At 46.2% G+C, this 22,184-nt stretch overlaps 1 protein-coding gene across 1 annotated transcript in view; it reads left to right on the top strand.

Annotated features, from left to right (window-relative positions):
- The window catches only part of usp47 (ubiquitin specific peptidase 47), a 199,777-nt gene that overhangs the window by 96,362 nt on the left and 81,231 nt on the right, over window positions 1–22,184 (top strand). Inside the window, exons 4-9 of the mRNA XM_086007543.1 lie at window positions 8,696–8,809; window positions 9,594–9,744; window positions 14,000–14,096; window positions 16,607–16,752; window positions 16,883–16,962; window positions 20,935–21,084. Of these exons, the coding sequence (XP_085863669.1) occupies window positions 8,696–8,809; window positions 9,594–9,744; window positions 14,000–14,096; window positions 16,607–16,752; window positions 16,883–16,962; window positions 20,935–21,084 (738 nt within the window). The remainder of the gene's footprint in view (window positions 1–8,695; window positions 8,810–9,593; window positions 9,745–13,999; window positions 14,097–16,606; window positions 16,753–16,882; window positions 16,963–20,934; window positions 21,085–22,184) is intronic.

Below are 22,184 nucleotides of genomic sequence, written 5' to 3'. Positions count from 1 at the left end.
TCCACGATAAGAAATATCTTCCTCCGCAGCCTCTGGAGCAACTGTACCCATGCTTTTTTTCATGTGTAAGTTGTAAGGACTTGACCTCACTGAAAGCATGAATGAAAGCGGCGAATTTTACTGCGCACGCGTTCTGCCTCTGAACCCCTTCGTTCAGAGGACAAGAAATGCCGGTTTTCCCCGCATGCACTGTGCATGCTGAAAACCGGCATTTCCTCTGGCCAGACGCGTAAGTACCCCGACCGTACTCGCGCATTTGGAAGGGAATTACTGGGCCAACATTTTACATGTCAATAAAATGAAAAATTTAACAATTGCACGATTTGCCCCCTCGCATCTGCGACTGAGGGTCCAAGGAGGTGCATTGCGCAAGAGGTCATCGTCGTACGTATCCTCACACACTTCCCTTTCGGGAACTGTATGAAGTGGTGGAAGGATTTATGGCCGTGATTAACGCTCATTCCGTGACCGTAACCATCTTTGAACCAGCCATTAGGGTGGTTAGTCCTATGGCGTGAGGGTTTTACGGGCTCCCACAACCCATCTGAGGGGGGGGGCCACCACACCCACGGACGCAAGTATCCCGCTGGATGTCCACCCAGAATTTATAGTTGGAGCTCCGACTCCACTTGCCGGGACTGTCTGGAGTGGGGTTCGAAACCCTACTCCTTCTGGCCCAGCGGCGGGGATGCTTACCGCTACGCAAAAGGCCCACTCCGCACAAAAGGTGACACCCATACGTTTCCTGCGCCTTTTCCCTCCCCGTGACTGGAGCCCTATGCTGCCACTTGAAAGACCAAGCTATCATCTGCCCTTTTTGCGGCGCCTTTGACTTCTCATTACCAATGATGAGCAGGCGCTGCGCCTCCACCTCCTTGAGGAGATTGCTGAGGTCATCATCAGTTCAATTGTGAGTTCTTTTAATGCCGTGAATTGTGCTCATTCCAGCCATTTCACGTTGCTAATCGGATTGGGCCTTTGGCATAGCGGTAGGATCCCCGCCACTGGGCCAGATCAGGGTAGGGTTTCGAACCCCGCTCCAGACAGTCCCGGCAAGTGGAGTCGGAGCTCCAACTATAAATTCTGGGTGGACATCCAGCGGGATACTTGCGTCCGTGGGTGTGGGTGGCCCCCCCCCCTCAGATGGGTTGTGGGAGCCCGTAAAACCCTCACGCCATAGGACTAACCACCCTAATGGCTGGTTCAAAGATGGTTACGGTCACGGAATGAGCGTTAATCATGGCCATAAATCCTTCCACCACTTCATACAGTTCCCCAAAGGGAACAGTGTGAAGACACGTATGACGACGACATTACTAAATAAATAAATGGAATTTAAAAAATTCTTTTAGGGCTTTTAGAAGTCTTTAAATTGCTTTAATTCTGTTTAAAACTACTTCAGATTCTTCAAAATAATGTAAACGTTTTTAAAAGTTTATAAAAGTTACCAAAAGCTTCAAAAAACTTCCAGAAACCTATTTAAACTGCTGCTTTGCATGTAAAAATGCTTAGCAGCTTGACAGAAACATTGGGGGCGTGTCCTGTTAAACTGAGACCTCAAGGGGCGTGTCTCAGTTGCACAGCGCGCTACAGGCTTCGCGCTGGCTGCACTCCTGGGCGGCGTGACGTCAGACGCTGCCCGGGAGTCAACATTTTAAAACAGCAATTCCAGGCGTCCCTGAAGCTCAACGGCCGGCGCGTCGGGTAAGTGCAGATCGGGGGCTTACACGCGCGGCAAGCCCCCGACTCGAATTTCTGGGCCATTGAATGGACTTTGATGTAGGATAAGCTTCGTTTATGAGCAAGGTCACTTGTTATGGCTTAGTTCACATATTTACAAGCTGTTGAATTTTTCAACTTTTTTTGAAATGTAGCAGACTTGGTTTTATGATGTAAAATTAATAATTTGCAGTTTTCTGGTGAAGCAGTGTTTTTAAAGCATGTCTTGTAATTGTTCCTAATTTTAAGTACATGAGGTGCAACGTAACAACTGTGAAAAAGAAATTACAGTCTGCTCTTGTTTCAAAGTGGCTTAATTCGTATTACAGTATCTGTTCACTTCAACTGAAATTGTGTTTAAAAGCGCCTCCCAATGAAAGGCACTGAACATTTATTGCGTAATTCAGATGGCTCCTGACCAGTGAAATTCAGAAGCAAATCATAGAATCAAGAATCATAGACATTTACGGCACAGAAGGAGGCCATTTGGCCCATCTTGTCCGTGCCAGCCGACAAAGAGTGATCCAGCCTAATCCCACTTTCCAGCTCTTGTAGGTTCCGGCACTTCAAGTGCACATCCAAGTACTTTTTAAATGTGATGAGGGTTTCTGCCTCCACCACCCTTTCAGGCAGTGAGTTCCAGACCCCCACCGCCCTCTGGGTGAAAAAAGTTCACCTCCACTCCCCTCTAATCCTTCTACCAATTACTTTAAATCTATGCCCCCTGGTTATTGACCTCTCTGCTAAGGGAAATAGGTCCTTCCTATCCACTCTATCTAGGCCCCTTGTAATTTTATACACCTCAATCAGGTCTCCCCTCAGCCTCCTCTGTTCCAAAGAAAACAAACCCAGCCTATCCAATCTTTCCTCATAGCTAAAATGTCCCAGCCCAGGTAACATCCTCGTAAATCTCCTCTGTACCCTCTCTAGTGCAATCACATCTTTCCTGTAATGTGGTGACCAGAACTGCACGCAGTATTCTAGCTGTGGCCTAACTAGTGTTTTATACAGTTCAAGCATAACCTCCCTGCTCTTATATTCTGTGCCTCAGCTAATAAAGGCAAGTATCACGTATGCTTTCTTAACCACCTTATCTACCTGTCCTGCAACCTTCAGGGATCTGTGGACATGCACTCCAAGGTCCCTCTGATCTTCTGCACTTCAGTGTCCTACCATTTATAGTGTATTCCCTTGCCTTGTTAGCCCTCCCCAAATGCATTACCTCACACTTCTCCAGATTGAATTCCATTTGCCACTGTTCTGCCCACCTGACCAGTCCATTGATATCTTCCTGCAGTCTGCAGCTTTTTTCTTCATTATCAACCACACGGCCAATTTTTGTATCATCTGCAAACTTCTTAATCAGACTTCCTACATTCAAGTCCAAATCATTGATATATACCACAAAAACAAAGGATTCAGTACTGAGCCCTGCGGAACCCCACTGGAAACAGCTTTCCAGTCACACAAACCCTCGTTGACCATTACCCTTTGTTTCCTGCCTCTGAGCCAATTTTGGATCCAACTTGCCACTTTGCCTTGGACCCCATGGGCTTTTACGTTCGTGACCTGTCTGCCATGCGGGACCTTATCAAAAGCCTCGCTAAAATCCATATAGACTACATCAAACGCATTATCCTCATCGACCCTCCTTGTTACTTCCTCAAAAAATTCAAGTCAGACACAACCTTCCCTTAACAAATCCATGCTGACTGTCCCTGATTAATCCGTGTCTTTCTAAATGAAGATTTATCCTGTCCCTCAGAAGTTTTTCCAATAATTTTCCCACCACCGAGGTTAGGCTGACTGGCCTGTAATTACTCAGTCTATCCCTTTCTTCCTTTTTAAACAACGGTACCACGCTAGCAGTCCTCTGGCACCACACCTGTAGCCAGAGAGGATTGGAAAATGATGGTCAGAGCCTCTGCTATTTCCTCTCTTACTTCTCTTAACAGTCTGGGATACATTTGATCTGGGCCTGGGGATTTATCCACTTTCAACGCTGCTAAACCCCTTAATATTTCCTCTTTTACTATGTTTATTTCATCTAATATTTCACACTCCTCCCTGATTGCAATGTCTGCATCGTCCTCCTCTCTGGTGAAAACAGACGCAAAGTATTCATTAAGAACCATACCCATGTCTTCCGCTTCCACACACAGGTTACCTTTATGGTCCCTAATAGGCCCCGCTCTTAGTTTAGTTATCCTCTTGCTCTTAATGTATTTATAAAACATCTTTGGGTTTTTCTTGATTTTACTTGCCAATATTTTTTCATGCCCTCTCTTTGCTTTCCTAATTTCCTTTTTAATTTCACCCCTGCACTTTCTGTACTCCACTCGGCTTTCTGCAGTATTGAGCCCTCGGTATCTGTCATAAGCTTCCCTTTTTTTCTTTATCCTATCCTGTATGCCCCTTGACATCCAGGGAGCTCTAGATTTGTTAGTTCCACCCTTTTTCTTTAAGGGAACATACTCGCTCTGAGCTCTAACAAACTCCTCCCTGAATGCCTCCCACTGCTCTGACACTTTCAAGTTTCTGTCTCTAGTCCACTTTGGCTAAATCATCTCTCAGCTTAGTAAAATTACCTTTTCCCCAATTGAGAACTTTTATTCCTGGTCCATGCATGTTCTTTTCCATAACTACCCTAAATCTAACTGAACTATGATCACTACCACCAATATGCTCTCCCACTGATACCCTTTCCACCTGTCCAGCTTCATTCCCTAAAACTAGGCCCAGAACCGCGCCCTCTCTTGTTGGGCTTGCCACGTACTGGCTAAAAAAGTTCTGCATGCATTTTAAGAATTCTGTTCCCTCTATACCTTTCACACTAATTTTATCCCAGTTAATATTAGGGAAGTTGAAATCCCCTACTATTACTGCCCTATTTTTGCACGTCTTTGAAATGTGCCTACATATTTGCTCTTCTATCCCCCTCTGACTGTTCGGGGGTCTATAGTACACTCCCAGCAGTGTGATCGCCCCTTTTTGGTTTTTCAGTTCAACCCATATGGCCTCATTTGATGATTCTTCTAAGATATCCTCCCTCCTCACAGCTGTAATTGTTTCTTTAATCAATATTGTGACCCCCCCCCTCCTTTTTTTATCCCCCTCTCTATCTCCTCTGAAAACCCTGTAACCAGGAATGTTGAGCTGCCATTCCTGCCCTTTCAGCCATGTCTCAGTAATAGCTGTAATATCATACTCCCACGTGTCTATCTCATAGAGTCATAGAGTTTTACAGCACAGAAAGAGGCCCTTCGGCCCATCGTGTCTGCGCCGCCCATCCATCCCTGTCCAGTCTAATCCCATTTTCCAGCATTTGGTCCATAGCCTTGTATGCAATGGCATTTCAAGTGCTCATCCAAATGCTTCTTGAATGTTGTGAGGGTTCCTGCCTCTACCACCCTTTCAGGCATTGAGCTCCACATTCCAACCACCCTCTGGGTGAAAAAGTTCCTCCTCAAATCCCCTCTAAATCTCCTGCCCCTTACCCTGAATCTATGCCCCCTTGTTATTGACCCCCCTACTGAGGGGAAAAGTTCCTTTGTCTACCCTATCTATGCCCCTCATCATTTTGTACACCTCAATCAGGTCCCCCCTCAGCCTTCTTTGCTCCAAGGAAAACAACCCCAGCCTGTTTAGTCTTTCTTCATAGCTGAGGCACTCCATCCCAGGTAACATCCTGGTGAATCTTCTCTGCACCCTCTCCAAGGCAATCACATCCTTCCTATAGTGAGGCGACCAGAACTGCACACAGTACTCCAGCTGTGGCCTCACCAGCGTTTTGTACAGCTCCATCATAACCTCCCTGCTCTTATATTCTATGCCTCGGCTAATGAAGGCAAGTATCCCATATGCCTTTTTAACCACCTTATCTACCTGTTCCGCTGCCTTCAGGGATCTATGTACATGTACACCAAGGTCCCTCTGTACTTCCTAGGGTCCTACCACTCATTGTGTATTCCCTTGCCTTATTTGTCCGTCCAAAATGCATCACCTTGCACTTTTCAGGGTTAAATTCCATTTGCCACTTTTCCGCCCATCTGACCAACCCGTTTATATCGTCCTGTAGCCTGAGGCTTTCCTCCTCGCAATTTACCACCCCACCAATTTTCGTGTCATCTGCGAACTTTCGTCATCTGTGCCCTCAGCTCATCTGCTTTATTCCCTAGACTCCTTGCGTTGAAGTATATCCCATTTAGCACTGCCAAACTCCCTTGTTGTCTATTTTCTAGCCTTTGTTTCCTCTGCCTACCAAACTCGTTTACTAATTTTCTGCCTTCCATTTGCAGCTTTGCTTCTCTCCCTTCTGAACCCACTTTCGGGTTCCCATCCCCCTGCCAAACTCGTTTAAACCCTCCCCAACAGCACTAGCAAATCCCGCCACAGAGGATCTTGGTTCTGTTCCTGTTGAGGTGCAACCTTTCCGGCTTGTACAGGTTCCCCCCCCCCCTCCCCCCCACCAGAAATGGTCCCACTGCCTCAGGAATCTAAAGCCCTCCCTCCTGCAGCATCTCTCCAGCCATGCATTCAGCTGCTCTATCCTCCTGTTTCTGTACTCACTAGCACGTGGCACCGGGAGTAATCTGGAGATGATTACCTTTGAGGTCCTGCTTTTTAATCTCTTTCCTAGCTCCCTAAAATCTGCCTGCAGGACCTCATCCCTCTTTCTACCTATGTCGTTGGTACCGATGTGGATCCTGTAGCTGTTCACCTTCACCCCTCAGAATGTCCTGCAGCTGTTCAGTGACATCCTTGACCCTGGCACCAGGAAGGCAACATACCATCCTGGAGTCGCGCCTGCAGCCGCAGAAATGCCTGTCTATTCCCCTATCGAATCCCCTACCACTATTGCTCTTCCACTCTTCTTTCTCCTCACCTGTGCAGCTGAGGCACCCATGGACTTGGCTCTGGCTGCACTCCCCAGAGGAACTATTGCCTTCACCAGTATCCAGAACTGAATACTGGTTAGCGAGCGAGATGCACTCAGGGGACTCCTGCACTACCTGCCTGGTAGTCCTCTTCTGTCGGGTAGTCACCCATTCCCTCTCTGCCTGCACACTCTTAAGCTGTGGGGTGACCACCTCCAGAAATGTGCTATCCATATATCTCTCAGCCTCACGGATGCACTACAGTGACTCCAGCCGCCGCTCAAGCTAAGAAACCCGGAGCTCGAGCTGCTGTAGCTGGCGACACTTCCCACACACGTGATCGTCCAGGCTACGAGAAGCGTCCAGGTCTTCCCACGTGGCACAGGATGTGCATTCCACGGGGTTGAGCTGCCCTGCCATGCCTCTATATAATATACTATGAACTACCTTGACAGAAATAAACTTAAAAACTTAACAAAAAACACTCACCAGCTACTCACCAATCAGCTCCCTTGTGCCAACGTCACTTGTGAATTCTGACTTCACTCCTGTGTTGAGTTCCTCTCGCCGACCCTGTGCGTCTCGCAGGTCCGCCGCTCAGCTCCGGTCCCAGGCCGCCTCCTCTCCGCGCTCCATTTATCATCCTCCTCGCCGACTCTGTGCGTCTCGCAGGTCCGCCGCTCAGCTCCGGTCCCAGGCCTCCTCTCCGCGCTCCATTTATCATCCTCCTTGCCGACCCTGTGCGTCTCGCAGGTCCGCCGCTCAGCTCCGGTCCCAGGCCTCCTCCTCTCCGCGCTCCATTTATCATCCTCCTCGCCGACTCTCTGCCTTTTGCCGGTCCGCCGCTCAGCTCCGGGTATTGTATTATATATCATAATAATCCGATTATTTTGCAAAATGACTAAATTTTGCAGCTTGTACAGTGCTGAAGTTTGTCATGTATTTCAATAATTGCTTTACTGTTTTAGGATGGGCTTTTGTTTGATGATCCTGTAGTATTTTGCTGTGCTGTTTCCTTAAAATCACTTCACTCAAACTATTGGATCATGTACTATACCTCCCCCAGCAATGGACGACTTTGGATTAACAGGAATAGACTGTACTGTGAACAGATGAAAAAAATTCTACACAACTTCCAAAGTATTTTGAAGCACCACAAATAACGACTAGAATCTTTATAATTAGATGGGAATTGTACAGATGTCCTTTTGCACAAAAGTTGCAATATCCCCATATAATGTATAGCTCACTGTAGTTTATTATTTTCCTGACACCACCAAGTGTCAGGCCTACCGAGTCTGCGCTGGCTCTTTCGAAGAGCAATCCACTTAGTCCCACTCCCCTGCTCATAGAATCATAGAATGGTAGAATCCTAGAATGGTTACAGCACAGAAGGAGGCCATTCGGCCCGTCGAGCCCGTGCCGGCTCTCTGCAAGAGCACTTCAGCTAGTCCCACTCCCCCGCCCTTTCCCCGGAGCCCTGCAAATTTCTTTCCTTCAGATACTTAGCCAACTTCCTTTTGAAAGCCAAGATTGAATCTGCCTCCACCACCCTTTCAGGCAGTGCATTCCAGATCCTAACCACTCGCTGTGTAAAAAAGTTTTTTTCTTGCGTCGTCTTTGGTTCTTTTGCCAATCACCTTAAATCTGTATCCTCTGGTTCTCGACCCTTCTGCCAATGGGAACAGTTTCTCTCTGTCCAGACCCCTCATTATTTTGAACACCTCGCTCAAATCTCCTCTCAATCTTCTCTGCTCCAAGGAGAACAACCCCAGCTTCTCCAGTCTATCCACGTAACTGAAGTCCCTCATCCCTGGAACCATTCTGGTAAATCTCTTCTGCACCCTCTCTAAGGCCTCCACATCCTTCCTAAAGTGTGGTGTCCAGCTGGGGCCGAGCTAGTGTTTTATAAAGGTTTAGCATAACTTCCTAGCTTTTGTACTCTGCCTCATTATAAAGCCCAGGATCCCAACCTGCCCTGCCACCTTCAGAGATTTGTACACAAGAACCCCGAGGTGTCTCTGTTCTTGCACCCCCTTTAAAACTGTACCCGTTGGCATGTATTGCCTAAATGTAAACTTTATTTTGTCCTGTTTCAGAGCCCCCTGGATTACACTAGTGAAAAATCTCTCACTGATTCTGGATTTGAACCAGGAAAGAAAAACTTCCTTCATCTTACAGATAAAGATGGCGAACAGCCCCAGCTTGCATCGGTAGGTGGGCTATCCCTTTGGCCAGGGCTTAATTCTAATCCTAGCTGACTAATATTTAGAATTTTGTTCTGCTTTCCAGTTACGGTAGGTGGCTCTTCAACTCGAGTGTTTGTGACTCCTCTACTAATACAAACAAGTAAACCTTGCAAGCATTTCAAGGTTATTCATTGTATGTGTAGCGCTTTGAGAGCTGGAGAGATGTAATGAGGAATTGTGCAGAATGCCCATCTTGCCTAAATCACTCAAACCAAGTGAGAGGGTTTCTGAGCTTGGGTACATTTGTTAAAGAGCGCGTGTAGTGGGGGACGAGGCGGAGAGGAGATCTATTTGGCAGCTGCTGTTTTCTTGAATAACCACATTCTGGAAACCCCCTGCCCCCACAAGAACAACAGAAATTGTAGCTCTTGGTTTGAGGCACGGGATTTATAACTAGCGCTTTACTTCATCCCCTTGGCATCAAAGCTACTTCATTAAAACTGGTACTGATCTGTTCGACTGCCTGGAGAACAGAGCGTACCCGATACTGGACAGGAACTTTACTTCTGAATTACTGCTTTATGTTTCAAATGGTAAAATGTTGTAAAAATCGAACGTTACTAGAATTTCTGTGGATTATCAAAAAAAAATCAGTCTCCTTCAGTTTGATTTTATGCAGTGACAGTTTACTTTCTGTGATTTAAATTATTGCTGTACACCCTCTTGACGCATGTTTCATTGTTGATGGTCTTAATCATTTGTACGCCAATAGGTAGGTATATCACGTGAGCATGCTATATCTCCACAGGATGAGTCTGGTACAGCAGAAAGCAGTGGACATGATGACAGCACTCAGGAAAGGATTATTGGCCCTCAACTGAGGGACAGCACCGTGGGCTGTGGAGAATACAGCAGTCAGAGCTACTCGTACTCTCCCGTCCTGGGAAAGTCAGAAACTGGTGAGTGAGTGAGTACTGGGCAGCAAACGTCCTCTGTCTGAAAACCTTTCTTTCACAGTAAGTTTCTCCTTTTATATCACTCTGCAGTCTTTGTTTGAAAAGATATTTACTGTACTTACAAGAGATTTGAAAAATAATGTGAATATTTAAATGGAATTGAAGATGAATTGAGATGTGGGACCTGCAGCAATCTGGGTAGCCACGTGGATTGGAAACCTTGCATTTCCTGGTGCGATTCACTCATGAAAGACCGCTTTACTCAGAGAGCACTCGAGGGCTGTTAAACATTTGACCTCGTTGGCTGTGCTTCCCTGTAAGGTTCATTTAAATTTATATGGAAGACTCTCTTTTTAAAACTTTCTTCAAATGGACGTGTATTATTCCATTATTGGCATCAAAATAAAGATGCAGTTTTGCCCCTGCGGCAGGTTCTTTCAGTACAGAGAGTGCGTGAAGTTATTTCCTCACTAGCCTGACGATTGTGTTCTGTTCCTGGATCGAGTGTTGTGACTGGAGATGGGAGCATCATCAGCAGAACTGTACGATTTCTCATTGCCTAATACACAGTCTCAACTACTTCCTGCTTCTCCATTCATCTCTTCTCTTTTAAGTGACAGACCTGATCACCAGCAGGTGTTCTTTGTGTGTGTGTGCGCGTGTGTTCTCTACCTTTGTTCTCTTCAAAGGAGAAGCTTGATTTATATTTTCCGCCCATTGTGGCCTTAATTGCCATAATAGAAATCTTAGCTTATTAATACGGCTTTTTGATTAACGTGAAGTTCACTGAGTGTTGTACTTTACAGGGAAGAGCTATTTACTCTGATGTTTCTGAAGAGCCACCTAGTGCGCAGGTGATTGTAGATTATCCCAGTGCAAGATTTTCTACAATGTGAGTGGGTAGCACGCTGTATGTCAATATAATGAAGCAAGATCCGTACTTCCAGATCCAGGAGTTAACTTTCACAGGGATCCAAGAGCAGCAATTGGAAGCGAGGAAGACGGATATTCCTTCCATTAAACCTCAGACAAGATCAGCAAGGATCTGCAGCTTCCTGATGAAGTAAAAATGGGACCGCACTGCTCAGAGAGCAGCATGCCTGTGCTTGAGCGGCTCTCTCCTGGAGGCCCAGCCTGAGCAGAGAAGTGGCTGACACACACGATTTAAAAGAGAGGACCTGCATTAATATGGCAACTTTCATGTCCTCGGGATGTCCCGACGCGCTTCACAGCCAATGATTCATAGAAATTTACCGCACAGAAGGAGGCCATTCGGCCCATCGTGCCCATGCCGGCTGACAGAGCTCTCCAGCCTAATCCCACTTTCCAGCTCTTGGTCCGTAGCCCTGCAGGTTACAGCACTTCAAGTGCCTATCCAAGTACTTTTTAAATGTGATGAGGGTTTCTGCCTCTACCACCCTTTCAGGCAGTGAGTTCCAGACCCCCACCACCCTCTGGGTGAACAAAGTTCTCCTCAACTCCCCTCTAATCCTTCTACCAATTAATTTAAATCTATGCCCCCTGGTTATTAACCTCTCTGCTAAGGGAAATAAGTCCTTCCTATCCACTCTATCCAGGCCCCTCATAATTTTATACACCTCAATTAAATCTCCCCTCAGCCTCCTCTGTTCCAAAGAAAACGACCCCAGCCTATCCAATCTTTCCTCACAGCTAAAATTCTCCAGTCCTGGCAACATAGAGTCATAATGGCACAGAAGGTGGCCATTCAGCCCATCGAGTCCGTGCCGGCTCTCTGTAGAGCATTCCAGTCAGTCCCATTCCCCCGCTCTATCCCCGTAGCCCTGCAAGTTTATTTCCCTCAAGTGCCTATCCAGTCTCCCCTTGAAAACATTGAGTGTCTCCGCTTCCACCACTTCCGTCGGCAGCGAGTTCCAGGTCATCACCACTCGCTGCGTAAAAAAGTTTTTCCTCATATCCCCCCTGTATCTAACATCCTCGTAAATCTCTGCTGTACCCGCTCTAGTGCAAAAACAGAGTGACGCACAGTCACTGCTATGCAGACAAATCTGGCAGCCAGTTTGCACACAACAATATCCCACGCACAGCAATAAGATAAATGACCAGTTAAGCTGTTTTGACAGTGCTGGATGAGAGATGACTGCTGGCCAGGACATAGAGTGGGGGAAGGGAGGGAGTGAAGAACTCCCTGCTGTTCAGATAGTGCCATGGGATCTTTTACATCTGCTTGAACAGGTAGAAGGGGCCTCGATTTAATGCCTCCTCTGAAAGACGGCACCTCTGACAGTGTAGCACTCCCTCAGCACTGCAAAGTTTAGTTACTATGGTTCTATTCTCTCTCCTGTGTAAACAAGTATTCCCACTCGGTGCATTGCATAAAATCAAATCTTGTGAAGGAAACTTTGTCCTGCTTACAAAGTTATTTAAATCCAAATGAAGTGCGGCATGTTGACCACCCACACCCAGCTGTAGCCAGATGATGCATCATGCGACTTGCTGGCTATTTTGTTTCAGTGAAAGGAGACGTCAGAGGTCCAAGTTCCAGCAGTCGACATCTCCATTCAGTAATGCGACTAAAAATAGTGCCAGTAAAAGCACTGAACAGTCACCTCTATAGTGCTCTTTATGGATACTGCACAGTGCAGCATTTATAAAGCCTGAGAGCGTCATCTGGTGGTGGAAGGAATTTTTTGCATGCGATCGTTAAAAAAAAAAATGCGATTTCCTCTTCCCAAAGTTGTAAGGGTTTTTAAAAAAAAAAATTGGTTGACTTGCCTGTTGGATAATTGCAAGCAGGTGCGTTCTTCTGATTTTTACCTGTTCGAACTGAGAGAAGACATACAAGTACAAGATTCCTGAGCTCCCCTCAAGTCAAAAAGTCAATATTTTTTTACCCATAGATTAACCTTCCTCCATTGCAATGGCATTGCATTCGATATTCCCATTAGGCTGCGCAGTGGTCTCGAGGTCCCGCTCAGCGGCTTTTATATGGAAAAGCCACGCATGCGCGGAAATTTGAATGGGCCGTGCAGCCCGTTAAAGGGGCTATTCACCCCCCAAAAAAATCTAGCGGGAACATTGATTGCATTCCCGATGAGGGTGTTTTGCTCATAAACATTTCATGCCCTGATGCCCAAGCCATTACTGTCCAGAGATACTTTAGAACTAAATACCTGTATAAATCTGCTGAAGAAAATCTGGACAAAATTTGACTCTATAAAAAATGCATTGAATTGTGCATTTGAAGTTGTCAAAGCAGAAGGGATATCTGGGTAGGAATATACGTTTCCTTCAAAGTCCTCCCAATAAATGCTGGCCATTCCATAACAGAATTTAAAAAAAATTCTCCTACCCCCCCCCCCAACAGCAACATAAGCTCCAAATAACTTTGTTATTCGAAGTTATTTTAGGCTTCACCTAGAATGCCATCTTGCTCATCTGGCTTCCCTGCTGTGGAGACTTGTGTTATGGAAAAGGTCTTTGTCCTGGAGAGGCTATATTTATATGTAGGTGCAAGTTGGTGCTATCTGGAGTCGAGATGATTCCTTCCAGCTGCTAACTGCTGCATATTTAGCTGCTAGATGACTTTCCAGGGTTGGGCAGCTCTGAAACAGCCCTTGGACCAGTTCAAAGCACAAGCTCCCACAGAGGTCAGCGAGCTGCTCCGTAACACATGCATCCCCGTGACTAGTATCACTGGAGTGGCTGAAGAGGAAAGTGGAGAGACATTGTCCCATCAATGCAGCAAATACTTCAAATTGGCCACTCGATCTGTATTATTTTAAAAGGGAAAGATGGTTGAGCACTTTGAAGAAAAGAACTGGTCAAATCTTGCCTCCTCTTCAATGTGGCCTCTCATGAGCTGATAAAGAAACCGTAACTCCGAGTGAAATAGGAAGACTTGCATTTATATAGTGCCTTTCACGACCACCGGACGCCCCAAAGTACTTTTGGAGTGTAGTCACTGTTGTAATGTAGGAAACGTGGCAGCCAATCTGTGCACAGCAAGCTCCCACAAATAGTAATGTGATAATGACCAGATAATCTGTTTTTTTTCATTGAAGCAGACCCGCGTGGTCAATATTTCAGTTGCGCATAGTCGTAATTTTAGTAATGGGGTGGGCAATAAATGCTGGCCTTGCTAACGGTGCCCACATCCTGAGAATGACTTGATAAAAAAAAAAAAAAATACATTGTGGAAAACAAAGTTATTTTCTAAGAATTGAGTTGAACTGCATTAACATTTGAAACATGACTGATGAGATTCTGTTTCTTCTAGGATATGTGGGATTGGTAAATCAAGCCATGACGTGCTACCTGAACAGCTTGCTGCAAACGCTCTTCATGACTCCAGAGTTTAGGAATGCACTGTACAAGTAATGTCTAACTTGATCATTTCTGCATGCATGGCCAGGAAAGGAATATGATTAGATTTTTAAGTTAGAGCACAAGGTAGCGCTGTAGCTATACTGCTAGAGAATTTGAAGATGCGGATTTGCATCTGAATCCTTGTTTTCAAATCCCTTCCTGGCCTCCTCTCTGTAACCTCCTCCCAGCCCCACAACCCTCCGAGATCTCTGCGCTCCTCCAGCTCTGGCCTCTTGCGCACCCCTGTCTTTAATCGCTCCACCATTGGCGCCATGCCTTCAGCCGCCTGGGCCCTAAGCTCTGGAATTCCCTCCCTAAACCCCTCCGCCTCTCTCTCCTTTTAAGACGCTCCTTAAAACCGACCTCTTTCTCCTTATGTGACTCGGTGTCAAATTTTGTTAATGCTTGTTTTACTACGTTAAAGGTGCGGTATGAATGCAAGTTGTTGTGATCAGTATTTGCATTTGGACTTTATCTGGAACAGGAGTGCGCATGCGTTTGTCATCATGGGCTCCTTGGGTACATGCCATGGAACGTCAGGGGCCACATATTAAATTAATACTCCCATTAACTTGTGCGTATCCAAAGCTGTGGATGCCCACAGATCGCGGTGATCTGATTGAGGAATTGTCCACCAAAGAGGCCACAGAACTAAGAACATCCCTCCCAAACCCCAGGCCCATAAAATTCACACACGAGAGAGAGACTTGCATTTCTACAGCGCCTTTCACGAGCATCGGCTGTCCCAAAGCGCTTTACAACCAATGAAGCACTTTTTGAAGTGCAGTCACTGTTGTAATATAAGAAACACGGCAGCCAATTTGCGCACAGCAAGATCCCACAAACAGCAATGTGAAAATGGCCAGATAATCTGTTTTAGTGATGTTGATTGAGGGATAAATATTGGCCAGGATGTTATGTGTCCACCTGAGAGAGCAGACGGGGCCTCAGTTTAACGTCTCATCTGAAAGACGGCACCTCCGACAGTGCGGCACTCCCTCGGGACTGCTCCTCCAACAGTGCGGCACTCCCTCGGGACTGCTCCTCCAACAGTGCGGCACTCCCTCGGGACTGCTCCTCCAACAGTGCGGCACTCCCTCGGGACTGCTCCTCCAACAGTGCGGCACTCCCTCGGGACTGCTCCTCCAACAGTGCGGCACTCCCTCGGGACTGCTCCTCCAACAGTGCGGCACTCCCTCGGGACTGCTCCTCCAACAGTGCGGCACTCCCTCTGGACTGCTCCTCCAACAGTGCGGCACTCCCTCGGGACTGCTCCTCCAACAGTGAGGCACTCCCTCGGGACTGCTCCTCCAACAGTGCGGCACTCCCTCGGGACTGCTCCTCCAACAGTGCGGCACTCCCTCGGGACTGCACTGGGAGTGTCAGCTGAGATTTTTGTGCTCGTGAAGTCTCTGGAGTGGGACTTGAACCCACAACCTCAGGCGAGGGTGCTACCCACTGAGCAACAGCTGAGTTGTTTGGGTTTTGATGGGCCAGATTGCCAGGGCTCGGGGCCAGAGATGTCCCACAGCCTGGATACCCCTGCTTTAGACTGAGCATTTATCAATGTGGAGCAAATTGTCTGGGAGAGGGGGAAAGGAGGAAAACTGTTTGAGGATAGAAACATTTCACTTCCCACTTGTGTTCTGCTACCTGTTGAAGGTATGTAATGGTTTAATTTATAATATTGTATACTGAGACACCAGCTCTTAGCTGTAATCCTAGTTCGGACCCAGAGTCGACCACATCAGACCACATTATCTCGTAAAACAGCACTTTTATTTATTTTGTCTCAACAAATTTATTGATGCTAACCAATAAACACGGCTTGATGAATATCAGAATTATACTTAAATCAGCAATTAATGGGGGTACGGTAGCATGGTGGTTATGTTGCTGGGCTAGTAATCCGGACTAATGATCCAGGTACACAAGTTCAAATCCCACCACCGCAGCTGGGGAATTTAAATTCAGTTAATTAATTCAATCTGGAATGAAAAAGCTAGTATCAGTAATGGTAACCATGAAACTATCGGATTGTGGTAAAAACCCATCTGGTTCACTAATGTCCTTTAGGGAAGGAAATCTGCCGTCCTTACCCGGTCTGGTCGATACGTGACTCCAGACCCACATCAATGTGGTTGACCTTTAACTGCCCTCTGAAATGGCCTAGCAGACCACTCGGTTGTATAAGGTGGTTCACCACCACCTCCTCAAGGGGCAATTAGGGATGGGCAATAAATGCTGGCCTTGCCAGCGATGCCCACACCCCGTGAATGAATTAAAAAAACCTCTCAGCCACGTGTTACGACCCGGGATTATATCTTTTATCAGTAACCCTTCTGCTAGCTGTATTGGGGAGCTCCTTGGCTGGTCCCTCACAAGAGGATGAACTCCTGAGTCGCGAATCTTCTGGCCTAATGATTTTTAAATGCTGATGAGAATTTTCGACTATGCGTGGAGCCGTCTTCCAGTATATAACCAATAATCCCTGTGGCTCCTGTGAATACATTTGCAGCTGGGAGTTTGAAGAGTGCGAGGAAGATCCCGTGACCAGCATTCCCTACCAACTCCAAAGATTGTTTGTCTTGTTGCAAACTAGTAAGAAAAGAGCGGTGGAAACAACCGACGTGACCCGAAGCTTTGGCTGGGATAGCAGTGAAGGTTAGCCGGATTTTAGGGCTAATTTACTCAAGTGTGAGCTGTATGGGGAATATATTCCCAACGTTTTTTAATTGTTATGCTTTTAATGCGATTTATGAAGGCCAAATTAATACTGTGTTCCTCTCGCTAGCCTGGCAGCAACATGATGTTCAGGAGTTGTGCAGGGTCATGTTTGATGCACTGGAACAAAAATGGAAACAAACTGAGCAGGTAACTCCATATTCATTATAATTGTACATCAACTGATCGGTTTGGCCTTGCTTGGATGGGATGAGAATGATTCAATATTTTTTTATCTTCCACTATTGTTTCTACTGTGACCCATCGCCCCTGTGCTCGCTGATCTACATTGCCTCCTGGTTAAGCAATGCCTCGATTTTAAAATGCCTCCATGACCTCGCCCCTCCTTCTCTCTCTAATCTCCTCTAGCCCTACAACCCCCCAGGATCTCTGCGCTCCTCCAATTCTGACGTCTTGAGCATCCCCGATTTTTAATCGCTCCACCATGGGTGGAAGTGCCTTCAGCTGCCAAGGCCCTAAGCTCTGGAAATCCCTCCCTAAACTTCTCCGTCTCTCTACCCCTCTCCTGCTTCAAAATGCTATGCAAAACCTCATTCTTTAACCTAAGCTTTTGGTCATCTGCCCTAATATCTCCTTATGTGGCTCGGTGTCAAATTCTGTCTGATAACGCTCCTGTGAAGCGCCCTGGGATGTTTTACTACGTTAAAAGTGCTATAGAAATGCAAGTTGTTGTTGTGACAGGTCAAATTCAGAGCAGTATTTAGTGTAATTGCAATTTAAAAGCTGTGATACATAGAAACATAGAAGATAGGAGCAGGAGTAGGCCATTCGGCCCTTCGAGCCTGCTCTGCCATTCAATGAGATCATGGCTGATCATCCAAATTCAGTACCCTGTCCCTGCCTTCTCCCCATATCCCTTGATCCCTTTAGCCTTAAGAAATATATCCAACACTTTCTTGAATATATTTAATGAACTGGCCTCCACCGCCCTCTGTGGTAGAGAATTCCACAGGTTCACCACTCTCTGGGTGAAGAAATTCCTCCTCATTTCAGTCCTAAATGGCTTACCCCTTATCCTTAGACTATGACCCCTGGTTCTGGACTCCCTGGCCATCAGAAACATCCTTCCTGCATCTAGTCTGTCCAGCCCTGACAGAATTTTATAAGTTTCGATGAGATCCCCTCTCAATCTTCTAAACTCCAGTGAGTATAAGCCCAATCTCTCCTCATACATCATTCCTGCCATCCCAGGTATCAGCCTGGTGAATCTTCGCTGCACTCCCTCCATGGCAAGAACGTCCTTCCTCAGGTAAGGTGACCAAAGCTGCACACAATACTCAAGGTGCAGTCTCACCAAGGCCCTGTAGCAAGACATCCTTGATCCTGTACTCGAACCCTCTTGCTACGAAGGCCAACATACCATTTGCCTTCTTAACCGCCTGCTGCACCTGCATGCTTACCTTCAGCGACTGGTGTACAATAACACCCAGGTCTCTTTGCGCTTCCCCTTCTCCCAATCTATTGCCATTCAAATAATCTGCCTTCCTGTTTTTGCCACCAAAGTGGATAACCTCACATTTATCCACATTATAGTGCATTTGCCATGTTTCTGCCCAATCACCCAACCTGTCCAAATCGTACTGGAATTTCACGACATCCTCCTCACAGCTTACCCTCCCACCCAGCTTTGTGTCGTCTTGCAAATTTGGAGATATTACATCCAATTCCCTCGTCCAGATCATTAATATATATTGTGAACAGCTGGGGTCCTAGGACCGATTCTTGCGGTACCCCACTAGTCACTGCCTGCCACTCAGAAAACAACCCGTTTATTCCATGCTATGAATTTTTACGCTGCTGCACTGCTACAGTATTATAAATTGCAGTATCACGTTGGAGATAAACTGTATATAATGCGTTAAACTAATCTTTAATTTAGCTTTGAAAGTGTGATTTTGCTTTATTTGTAACACTGTCTTTTAACAAACACTTTTTGGGTTATGCATTTTTCAAAACCAGAAATGAAGGAAAGGTATGCATGATTTATAACAGTCTAATAAAGAAAGAACTTGCATTTAGTTAGCGCCTTTCACAACCTCAGGACATCTCAAATCACTTCACAGCTAATTAAGTATTTTTGAAATGTTATAATGTAGGAAATATGGCGGTCAAGGTCAAAGGCCACGATTCCACACTCAATGTTCCCGTTAATTTCTTTTTGCTTGCGCGTTTTTCCCCATTGAAAAGCCGGCAAGCTGGCTGCGCGGGAGATCCAGAGAGCTGCGTGGCTGCGCAGCTTAAAGGGGACATTGCCCACAATCTCTCTTAGTGATGCTCATTGAGGGATTAATACTGGCCAGGACACCAGGAGAACTCCCCATCTCCTCTTCGAAATAGTGTCATGGGATCTTTTACATCCACCTGAGAGGGCAGACGGGGTCTCAGTTTAACATCTTACCCAAAAGATGGCACCTCCGACAGTGCAGCACTCTCTCAGTACTGCCCCACCGACCGTGCGGCACTCCCTCAATACTGCACTGGGAGTGTCAGCCTAGATTACGGGCTCAAGTCTCTGGAGTGGGACTTGAACCCACGACTTTGTCTCCGAGGTGAGACACCAGTTTACGAGGAAGCTGAATTTTGGCAAAAATATCTTAATGGGTTGCTGCTTTGTAGACCCGTTTGATTTTATTTCTTTGTTTTTTTTTTAAGGTTCCTCCTTTTTAAGTTTTGTATTTTTAAGAGCCTGTTTTTTTTTCATCTACTACCACTGAGCCTCTGCAACTGGACCCTGGACTTCCTAACAAACAGACCCCAGTCTGTCAAACTAGGTAACCACACCTTCCCCCCCCGGACTCTGAACACGGGGGCCCCACAAGGATGTGTGCTGAGCCCCCTCCTCTACTCCCGCTTCACCCACGACTGTGTGGCTGTTCATGGTTCCAACACCATCATCAAGTTTGCGGATGACACCACGGTAGTAGGCCAGATCACCAACAACGATGAGTCAGCCTACAGGGAGGAGGTCCAGCATCTCGTGAAGTGATGCGCCGATAACAACCTGGCCCTTAACACCAAGAAAACAAAAGAAATCATTGTGGACTTCAGGAAGTCCAAAGGCGGAAGTCACACCCCCATCCACATCAATGGGGCTGTGGTGGAAAGGGTGGACAGCTTTAAGTTCCTCGGAGTCCACATCACGGAAGACCTCTCCTGGTCCCTCAACATCACCTCTCTGGTGAAGAAGGCCCAGCAGCGCCTATATTTCTTAAGGAGGCTGAAGAGATGTAATCTGTCACCCCTGATCCTCTCTAACTTTTACCGCTGCACTATAGAGAGCATCCTGACAAACTGTATCACAGTATGGTATGGCAGCTGTAGCTACTATGACCGGAAAGCCCTGCAGCGGGTAGTCAAAACTGCCCAACGCATTACCGGCACCCGGCTACCGACCATAAAGCACATATACCAGAAACGCTGTCTACGGAGGTCACGGTCCATCATCAAAGACCCTACCCACCCCAGCCACAGTCTGTTCGCCCTCCTGCCATCTGGGAGATGCTACAGATGCATTCGCACCCGTACGACCAGATTTAGGAACAGCTTCTTTCCCAGGGCTGTCATCCTACTGAACTCCACAAATAAACTCTAAAGCCTGCACATCTGCCAATGCACTTTATTATGGTCATATTTATGTTAATATACTACAAGCCAAATGTATGTTGAATGTTTAAATGTCTTAATCCAAATGTACACTCTCGGGAGCCGCAAGCCTACATTTCGTTGTACTGCACTTGTGCACTAACAATGACAATAAAAGTTGATTTGATTTGATTTGATTGATTGAGCCATGGCTGGCACCTGAGGAGGAATTAAGTTTTTTTTTAAATGAAAAAGCTATCCTTCTGGAAAGACCTAACTTTTAAATAAACATTCAGTGAAGCCAGTCTCGCTGGCTTCTGGGCTCTATTTAATTGAAGTTGTCAGGCCCGAGGGGAGAGGTGTCGATCACACACCTCACACTGCAGTTTGCTGTCGTAGAATTGAAGTCCAGTTATAGAATGTGTGAAACCGTAGCTGCATCTCACTAAATTGCAGCTGTGCTTCGAGTGTTTATTCCAAGGAATCTTAAGTTCCTTTTACTTTTACTTACTGTTTCAGGCTGACCTCATTAACCAGCTGTACCAAGGAAAACTGAAGGACTTCGTCAGGTGTCTGGAGTGTGGCTACGAGAGCTGGAGAATCGATACGTACCTTGACATCCCACTGGTTATCAGACCATATGGTTCCAACCTGGCATTTAACAGTGTGGTGGGTGTTTCACTTCTGTTTCCCGCAAGCGAATGATCTCTCAAACTTTTTTTCCCCCCATCTTATTGATCATGGTGATTCTAAAAAATAAGCTAAATTCTTGTAACACTAGAAAAGGAATTACAGGAAACTTTTTTTTTATCCGGGACCGACGTGCCAGTTCATCAAAAATTCCGGATAACCGAAAGCTATAGTAAAAGATACAGAGCTGAGAGCTCCGTATAAAGTAACAAACCCTGTGGCTCAGAACAATGGCCACAAGTTCCAAGCGTCTCTGTAGCTTAGCAACAGCTGCAGCCACACCCTTGCACAGCAACAGATCGAGGAAGGCAAGTAATAAGTTACCTGAACCTACTCCTGAATTTTGCCGGTTAACCGAGATTTCCAGTTATTTAGGTGCCGGCAAATCGAAAGCAGAGAAGGCTAAGAGGAGATTTGATAGAGGTGTTCAAAATTATGAAGGGTTTAGACAGAGTAAATAAAGAGAAACTGTTTCCAGTGGCTGAAGGGTCAATAACCAGAGGGCCCAGATTTAAGGTGATTGGCAAAAGCACCAGAGGCGACACGAGGAAAAACTTTGTTACACAGCGAGTGGTTAGGTTTTGGAATGCGCTGCCTGATAGGGTGATGGATACAGATTCAATAGTAGCCTTCAAAAGGGAATTGGATAAATACTTGAAGGAGAAAAAATTGCAGGGATCTGGGGAGAGAGCGGGGGAGTGGGACTAACTGGATTGCTCTTCGAAAGAGCCGGCGCAGACTCGATGGGCCGGATGGCCGCCTCCTGTGCCGTTCTATTCTATGATTGTATGAAGTGTCACTCAATAATAAGGCCACGTAACAAGGATGGACAAATGAGATTCCGTAATGCAGCTGCTTTTGTCAGTTGGGGTTTGGGAAGTGGGGTAGTGGGTGTCAAAACCAAAATGTAGAGTTTCCAAAGGGTGACTTTATCTGCAAGTGTTTCGTGCTGATACTACATGCCTAAAAAATAAAATTTTACCATTTTCCAGCTCTTGGTAAGCACAAAAAGTTTGCCAAAAATAGACAGTGCAGATGAAAATTGTAGAACGTGGACTATGACATGCATACAAAATTAA

This window comes from Somniosus microcephalus, chromosome 15, assembly GCF_052327205.1.
Source record: "Somniosus microcephalus isolate GS21.2 chromosome 15, FLI_Smic_1.0, whole genome shotgun sequence".
Lineage (NCBI taxonomy): Eukaryota > Metazoa > Chordata > Chondrichthyes > Squaliformes > Somniosidae > Somniosus > Somniosus microcephalus.
The sequence above is the reverse complement of the archived record's forward strand: the minus strand, read 5'-3'. Positions and strand labels throughout refer to the sequence as shown.